Source organism: Triturus cristatus, chromosome 11 (assembly GCF_964204655.1).
Source record: "Triturus cristatus chromosome 11, aTriCri1.1, whole genome shotgun sequence".
Classification (NCBI taxonomy): Eukaryota; Metazoa; Chordata; class Amphibia; order Caudata; family Salamandridae; genus Triturus; species Triturus cristatus.
The window spans coordinates 569,298,444-569,307,544 of NC_140594.1; the positions used below are offsets into that span (position 1 = coordinate 569,298,444).

Here is a 9,101-nt window from a genome sequence, read left to right on the forward strand (position 1 = left end):
GGCCTTTGCAAAAATACGAATTGTATTATGGAAGGTGCCGCCAGGGCAAGGCACAGCCCAGTTCAGCACGCAACAGTTAAAGGTTGAATAAACTGAATACAGCGCGAGTAACACGGTGTGCATACCACCTCTAATGATGTTTCAAAAATATGCCCTTTGTTGGTGTTGCACCCGGATAAAGAGGAATATTTCAAAGGCAGGATTCGATACATTTGAGGTTCCATAAACGGCAAGACAGCAATTTCTTGGTAACACTAGTAAACACTTTGACCCTGGATACAATGTGAAAATGGACTTCAGGATTATTGTTTGTTACATATAGCATTCGGAAATTTCATGTACATATAAGAAGTTTTGATTAATGTACAGCGTTTGATTGGTGGTGATCATTTTGGGCAGGACAAAGTGTATTCTAGGTGTTGATGTTTTTGAGGGTTACATAGGGAGTCAGGTGACTTGCACGTAGGGGGGCGGAGCACGCACGGTTTGAAAGTGGGTTTAAATGGAGAGTTGGTTACATGGGAGACACAATGCTGGTGTAAGCGCACGTCGTGCGGATAGAGAAGATATGCAGTGAGCAGGTACGTGTGAGGTCGGGTTTTGAGAGTTTACGGGGCACAAGTAGATAAGTAGTCTTGGAGGCATTCAGAGTGTGAGTTGGGGTGATTGAGATCGGAAGAGTAAAATGAATGTGGGGATTGTGCGAATGAAGAGAATGTTGACAATGGTTGACATTTCATGATATGAAAGTTGAACAGGAATGGTTTAAGAGAGAGAGTATTAAAGAAAGAAATTCAACAGATGTGTGTAAGAGGGTGTTAGTGGGAGTGATGTACTAATAGATACGGGAGGTCACGTGGGTTTTTTCACAGAATGTTGTTATTGAATTGTTATGGGGTGGGAGGATAACGTTGTGGAATATAAGCAGCACAGTTTTGGTTTCTTAATTATTATTGATGGTCCGAACCCAAAATGATATAATTGCAAACACAAAGTACGGATTTATGTGACAATTGTAGATTATATAATACAGAAGACAATTTAATAATTATGTATCCTTTGGATTTGTTGATTTACAGTTACCCCTGACGAAGGGCTGGAAATTAGCCCGAAATGCATTGGGTTTTTAATAAAGAAAAGCTGTTCAGAACCATTCTGTGCATTTTTGATTCGTATTTTCGCAAAGGCCTGGATGGGCAGACGGGAATATGGGAAGCATTCTAAAATGCATCAGGCCGTGCATGTGGACCAGGACAAAAATGGATAAAACGCAAAGAAGAAATTCTGATAAACATTGTGGATTCATTTTGGATTAAAAGGAAGGTTTAACGTGGAATTACAAAGAGGATCTAGTATCCATTCATGCTGTGCGACTGGGAGTGGAACGCCGACAAGGAGCTCCCCACAATATTGTATTATGGAAGGTGCCGCCAGGGCAAGGCACAGCCCAGTTCAGCACGCAACAGTTAAAGGTTGAATAAACTGAATACATCGCGAGTAACACGGTGTGCATACCACCTATAATGATGACTCCCTTTAACGCCCCAGAATTTAGTATTTAGGTGGCATCCCTGGACTCTTCAACTTAAATTCAATGGACACAAAGAAGATACGGACACAGAAGAGCTGCTTACTCGAGAACTGAAGCCCTGCTGTAGAATTTTGGCACCAAACCTTGCCTGCTGCTTAAAGACTCAACAATCAGGGCATGCTGGCTCATCCTGCACCTGTGAGGCCTCCAAGAACCCGGAGCTCCTACAGGCTTCTACAAATCAACAAAGAACTCCCTCGGAGTGGAGGTACTGCTCCCCTGCAGCCACAGGCACCAAACCGCAGAATCCTGTTTTACTGACTTGCTGCTCTCCAGCAACTCCTACGCAGCACCCAAACCGAAAGTGGCACACCAGCTCTGGTGGATCAGTTCTGTCTCCCCACCAAGTCTGAAGACACAAGGATCTACTGCAGCCGTGCCGCACCAATACCTGAAGGTACCGGACCCCCTACAGCTTACAGCAAGACGAAGAGTCCACTGCGGACTCCAACTGCCGAGGGAGCAAGCAACCACAGAGGGACATTGAGGCCCACTTTGTGAGTGGCCTAGCTGTCCCAGAATTGCCTCTACAAGCTGCCTGCCCCTGCCTATGAGGGCATCCTGACGCACGCCACCCGTCTGAGCTATCCACTCTGCACTCGGCCTGACAGGCCTTAGTAACGATGATCCAGCTGTGCTCCCATGGTCCTGAGGCCCTTTCGACCGGGTCCCTCGAGTGGTACCCCTCGGACTTACCTTTAAGTCCCTTTGTGCAGTGTGTTTTCAAGTGTCCCCCTCCTTCGTAGCGCACCAACTATCCTCAGCACCCTGCTTCCGGCCTATACTGGGACACTCCTGAAAATCCGCTGGTGGAACATTTGACCTGGCTTTGCCACTTACTTAAATCCAACTATGTGATTTGACATGCATTTTTCTATTTCCTCCCATTGATTTCAATAGTAAGTGATTGCGCACAAAAGTAATTCATTTTGCGACCTTTGAAAATTACTATCTCAAAAAGTACTTACTGTAGAACTAAGTTCTTGATTTCAAAAATTATATAAAAATCAATGTTTTTTTTGCAAATTGGTCTCGGATTTATTCTTGAGTGTATCTCATTTATTGCCTCTATGCTTAGCATTACCCTCTGATAAGCCTAACTGCTTGCCCACACTACCACAGATAGAGTGTTAGTATTATCTACTTTTGCCTCTGTATACCAATCTGGGTCTCCCTAGACTTTATACACAGTGTACTTCGTTTTAGTGCCTATATAGAGAGCCAGTTTCCAATAGTTGCGCTGAGGGATTTCTGTATCAAGGTGTCATCAGTTCTGTTTTATTTCCATTTTTTTTCTTGTCTGAAATCGAGGATCTGGTTTTTGTGGTGTTTTGGTTGGGTGATGTGCTGCTCCACACTTTGACGAATAGTAAAATAGGTTTAGTACAATTAAAAAAGGGTTTTAGTGTTCGCAAACACTCTCATTTACAGAATCAAAGGCTTTGCGAATGCAAAAAATTTTTGTGCATGAGGCCCTTGACTCTCAGTTTTTACACACATATGTATGCGCATGCACTCTTGCTCAATGACATGCATTCCATGAATAGCTGTGACCTTTGTATTACACAGATGCTCTTTAGCAGGCTCATTAACCTTTTAAGCTTTTTTTGATGATTCAGAGCTGTGACAAGGGATTGCACACTAATCTCACCAGCATGTGCTTTAAACACGAAGGGCCCTAATTACAAGCCAGGCGGTCCAAAGACCGCCAGACTCATGGTGGTACGGCGGTTGCAGTCCATCCACCACCGCGCCGGCGGTCTGACCGCCCTATTACGAGTTGGGTGGTAGGTGATTAGACCGCTAGCTCTGCTACTGAATCACTCTTCCCTGGTGGTGGCGCGGCAGTCAGGGCCCTTGTAAGATGCAGGTGGTGCCGCTGCGGCACCGCCATGCATATTAAAAGTTTCAGGACCGCCAGTGTTTTCAGGGAGGTCTTTCCTCCATAAAAAAGCTGGCGGTGCTGAAACAAAGGGGGCCTTAGAGGGCCCTCTGTGCCCCCTCAGCCTGTGGATGCATGCAGGAGGGCACAACATGTGTCCCCCTGAGTGCATGCACCCCATTTCCTGCACGGAATGGACTTTACAGTCCATTCTGTGCAGGAACCTGTGGCGTTCCCATTGCAGTGCCTTTTTCAAAGGCACCGCCGCCTTTGAAAGAGGCACTACTGTGGGAACCGCTACTCCACCCGCCCACCAGACCACAAAATTACTTAAAATCTGGCAGCGCCAGCGACTCCTGGTGGTGCGGGGGCATGCCCGGCCGCCTGTCCCCGTACTGCCAAAAGTTGTAATCAGGCCCATAGTTTGCTTACCAATTTTTTTACCCTACGACGTGCTTAATACACTTATATATATGTATTTTTTTTGCAGATTCATATAGCGCAAACGCAACCCGAAGGTATTGGGGCGCTTTACATGAGCACCAGTTACGTTACACAAGGACACATTCTTTTTTTTGGTAGCCATGAGGAGATTAAGTGATTTGCCCAGAATCACAGGATGTGGAGTCGACCCTTAGGCTCAAACCTTGGTTTCCCAGCTCCAAGGTCGGCAGTCAATGATACCACATCCTCTCCCCATACTAATATATATGCAGCATGTTTTGTAAGTAGCTAAACTATCTCAGAAGCAATAGCTTTGCTAACTTAAAATACACACATTATGCTGCCTGTAAAACTGTAAAAATGCTGGCACAGATCACCGCCTACTTTGGAAGAACAAAAATGTTGTTTCTTCAAACCAAGTACCAGATGTACAACACAACCGGTAGCCAATAGTGGTGGCAAAATGCACACTCGCTAATTGTGACCGTACTCTGGTTCTGTGATGGGGCCTGTGCTCTTATGGGTAAAGTTACAAATCTCCAGTCCATTTACAGGGGTTGCAGGATAACGTGACTGATTAACATTCATTAGGTAGATTGTTATTTGCGCCTTCCTGTGATTGGCAAAAAACACACGGATGGTGGCCTGCAAGGAACAGCAGACCATTATCCCTGGATTTGCATTCGGAGACGAGAAACTTTTTTTTAAAGCATCCCGTTAGGATTTGGTGCTGCCTTACAAAAAATGTCTCCCATTTGGAAAGACAACTCGGAGAACAAGCAGTGGTCATCGTACCCACTGCTGCTCGCCCCAAGGCCGTCCGACATGATTCGCAGAGGGGAAGCAGTCCAAAAGTACAACTTCCCCTTTGCAAACCATTTCCCACAACCACTGAAATATATCATTCCAATTCAGAATTGCAGTGACACCCTTTTTCGACCACTTGCCAATTGCCAATGAGAATGAGTCCCAAAACCTCTTTTTCAATAAGGAACAGATTTTCTGAATTGCGAAAGGGGTTTAGTAAATACTGCAATTTAATTTTGCAGTTGCAAACCCAGCGATTTCATGAAACGAAGAGTTTGGTACTGACAAATACTTTAGTACGTCTGACCGTAAATATGGTGCGCGACATTGCAAAGACAACATTAACAAGTCACTTGTCGAACTACGACAGCAGTGTAGTTGCCCGGTCAACCTTCAAATGAATTAGTTAGAGAAGAAAACGGAAGTACATAGGATTGGGAATGCAAAGAATACACCAACGATTACCAAACATTTCCCCTTTGTGCTTTTGGGCTAGCAAGACCTTTCATGGAAGTACCAGGACCAGTTCTGTGTTTAGTACATTTCAGTTTCCCATTGGTTAAAAAGACGTATACAATGTTTTGCGTCTAAAACATTTTTTTGATATATTTATTTGTCCAAGTGCCAGCATTTAATAGGATAAAATAACATTATGTCTAATTTCGCTAAAAAAAAAGATAGCCTGAAAGAAAAGAGCCATCCTAGAAAAATAAGGCGCTGATTCGTTTTTGAACAAGAATGTTTTTAGGCCTTTCCTGTTGATCAGAGGGGTATTTTTTCTACAGGTAAAGAGTTTTAATGATAGTTTATTGTTTTTTAAATGCTGAAAGCTAAAAAACAATAATCATACTTGGTCTTGTTATTGACCAATGCAGAAAGCACCCATGGATGGTGAGACCCTATTGATCAATGGCAAAAGATGATTCACAAGGGTACAATGAACAGCAAGTCACCAACACCACCAGAGAAATGGCACTCAAATGTACCAAATGGGCCACTTCTTCTTGGAAAAAGAGGAAGAGTTGTAATCACATTACACTGTGAAATTGCAAAATAGTGCAGTACAGTGTTCTTGCTGTATGTTTTTTTTTATACCAGATACATGTTTCAAATTGTAGATGTTCAACAGAAACCCCACGCATTTTAATGCTTTTCTAAACCCTTTAGCAATTAGCCCCCTAAGTGTGTTACGTAGCAGCCAAACAGTTAATTAAGAAAATCCGCTTACCGCCTGTCAATAGAAATGAAATAAGGGCCTAAGGTCTTTAGCGAGGAGCAAATCCCACGGAATTAGGACTTGGGCTCAAAATGCATTCGAAAAAATAGATCTGGCAATCCCTCCACGCTGAGTCACTCCCACACCCTCCCAGCCCCATCATGGAAGAACATCTACTCACCCTCTGGTTGATTGGCTTGTCTTTCACTTTAATTGCCAAGCCCAGATCAGACAATCTACAGTTGCCGTTGTCATCGAGGAGAACGTTCTCCGGCTTCATGTCTCTGTACAGAATGTTCATGGAGTGGAGGTGCTGGATGCCGCAGGTGACCTGCGCCGTGTAGAACACCACCCTGTTAATGGCCAGCCCTCTCTCACCAATGTTGTAGATGTGAAATTTGAGGTCGCCCCCATTCATAAGGCTCATCACCAGACACAGGTGCCTTTTAGACTCGTACGCGTAGGCCAGCTTGACGATGAATGGGCTGTTAACCTTCTCCAGGATCTCCTTCTCCAGCAGGGCCATTTTCTCCCCATTTTTCTTCTTCAGTCTCTTTTTATCCAGCTTCTTGCAGGCATACATCTTACCGGTGTCTTTGACTTGAATGGCACACACCTGTCATGTTAATGTGTAAAGACAGGGGTTCAATGCACATATTATCGACATCACACCCACTCTTGCTTACTTTGCGTATGTGCTGCAGCCATTTCGCCAAAAAGGAAATCTGTTAAAGACTCTGAACATCAAATTTACGTTTTTTTTTATTTAAAACAGTGACAGACTGTATCACTTTGCAGTTGATTTGAAAACCATATACGTTAGGTTGCAATCTGGACAAAATATGGTGGCATAAATGATGTAAATGGTGTTTTGTCCCGTGCCTTGTGGGAGTACATGTATAGGCCCAATAAAACATACTGAATGCTGCTAGTATATTTGGGCAGGTGGACCCCTGAGAGGACGTGGAGGCCCCAACCAAACCCATGGGATAGCCAATGCTCATCTTAAAAGGACACCTTTTTGGCATTTTCTGAAAAGTATATACTATTTATTCGTACTTGTGGCAAGTGAACCAGTGTATTCCAGACCAGGCTACCATATCCTTTGAGCCAGCCCTCAAGTGGGTATCTATCTTGAATTGAGTCTGTCAGTGTGTAGGATGTTGAGGGACTTCTGATATGGGCTTAAAAGGAATTAAGATGCTATCCTACAGGGGAAGCTGCAAGTCAAAGGACTTGGCACATTATCCAATGATGTTCATTTATAGACTGCATCATTCAGATTCCTTTTAAGAAAAGCAGTGTGAGTAGATTACAGTGGAATCCGTACAAACGAACCGACCACATGTGAGCCGTAGATCATACAATGCCACAAAACGTGAAGGTAAGGCCCACCATGTAATGGAATGTAAACTGGTTTTGGTGTTTTAAATATTCTAGCATTATGCTTCACGAAGTTAACATGTAATAACAATACCTCGGATAAATATCTACGGAAATAGGATAGTTAATGACAACTTCCTACCTCTCCAAATCCTCCTTTGCCAAGCACCCTGAACTCGTAGAAATACTTCTCGGTGATTGGCTGCTGCTCATAGGCTTTCCACTGCAGGAACCTGTCGTAGAAGGGGCTGTTCTGGAAGTCCTGGAACGGGGCTTCCATGAGGAAGTTCTTGGCTTCATCCCGGGCGAGCTGCAGGAGGTCCTCGTGCTCCTCGTCGGGCGCTTTCTGAGACATCTCCAACAACCTCTTGCTCAGAAAGGGAAGAAAACTCTTGGAGTCCTCCTTCAGGAACTTGTCCGTCATCTCGTGCAGGAGTTTATCTTTCCCAGCATCCTCTGAGAGCTCCCAGTTCTGCATCTCGTCCAGGAAGTCCTGGGCTAGCTGGTATTCAGGCACAGTGGCTACAAAGTCGCGGAACATCTGCCTGCCGATGGGCTGCTGCTCGCAGACGCTGACGTAGTCCGCCTGCACCTTGCTCCTCATGGGCCCTGCGCAGGAGGCGGTGCTGGGCAGGCTCAGACTCCGGCGCCTCTTCATCATGTCCTTGATGTCCCCCTCGCTGCTCTTCCGGGCCTGTAGATACGCCGTGTTGGCGATCAAATTGTCCAATCCCCCCATGTCACACATTTTGGGACCAATTGTCTGGAGCCTGACTCCAGAATGTCTGGTCCCTGCACTCCGGGTGATGGATTCCTCGCGCGCTCTCCGCGTTCGATGTCTGCTGCGCTGGGCAGGTGCTGGCCACACTCAAGTGGGGAGTCACCGATTTAGAACTAAATACCTCGTGAGGATTTTCGCTAAGTACCTTTGGACTTAGGGCGCGTGGAAAGTGACTTGTAAGAGGTTTCTCTCCTAAGCAGCTTATGCTCTGCTATCTATAGTCGGCAACGGCATCTAGAACGCTCACAACCGACAAAAAACAAAACAAGCCTAGAAGAACGGTGGAAGGGCTCGTCAGTAAAGTCTAAGCAACCATGAGCAGCGATGAAAGCACAGCCCCTCGTTCGTAAAACTATCTGCACTGTAAGAGGAACTTACACAAGCGAGTAGCATCGTCTGTGGGAGACAACACTAGTTTGAAATTCGCAACTTTTATTTTGCCCTTCTAAATATATTTACTCACATTGGAGGTTTCTGTGGCTAAATGTCCTCTTGTGGGCGTTCTAGGATGGGAATGCCCTGAGGTTTTGCAGTCACCAATTTACACGTCTTTCCCAACCCCTCCCACCCTGGAAATGGAGCGAGATTTACTCCTGTCAAGGTCAGGCATAAGTCGCGTTCGGGGGCGGATGTGAAAGGTGAAGCTCCCAACATTGATTCTCTTAATCCTTTAAGTAGGAAGGTATTCCCAATGACCTTAGTAACAGTAGGTGCGCCTAGAACAGCAGCAGGTATGAAATACTAGTACACATTAGTGTCATCCACAACAAACAGGACTGCATTTCAAGTCACGAAGGAAGTTGTGTATGAACACATAGTAATAAAGCCACGTTTCTGTGTAACGCTTCGCTAAGGTTGTGCCCTACAAAAATAGATAATATTCATTTCTTAGTCACTTTTGCAAACGTAGGTGAATGAGTGGGTGGATTCAAAGCAGGAACAAAAAGGTTACAGATATTTCTGCAGGGGGTGTTCCACTTGCTGAGCAAATGTATTG

The 9,101-nt window shown here is 45.0% G+C and overlaps 1 protein-coding gene across 1 annotated transcript in view; it reads right to left on the reverse strand.

Annotated features, from left to right (window-relative positions):
- Positions 1 to 8,625, reverse strand: part of GRK7 (G protein-coupled receptor kinase 7) — a 241,988-nt gene extending 233,363 nt beyond the window's left edge. The window contains exons 1-2 of the mRNA XM_085633648.1: positions 7,466 to 8,625; positions 6,122 to 6,556 (exon numbers count right to left, since the gene is read on the reverse strand). Coding sequence (XP_085489774.1) covers positions 6,122 to 6,556; positions 7,466 to 8,071 — 1,041 coding nt within the window. The 5' untranslated portion in view covers positions 8,072 to 8,625. The remainder of the gene's footprint in view (positions 1 to 6,121; positions 6,557 to 7,465) is intronic.
- Positions 8,626 to 9,101: the final 476 nt, after the last annotated feature.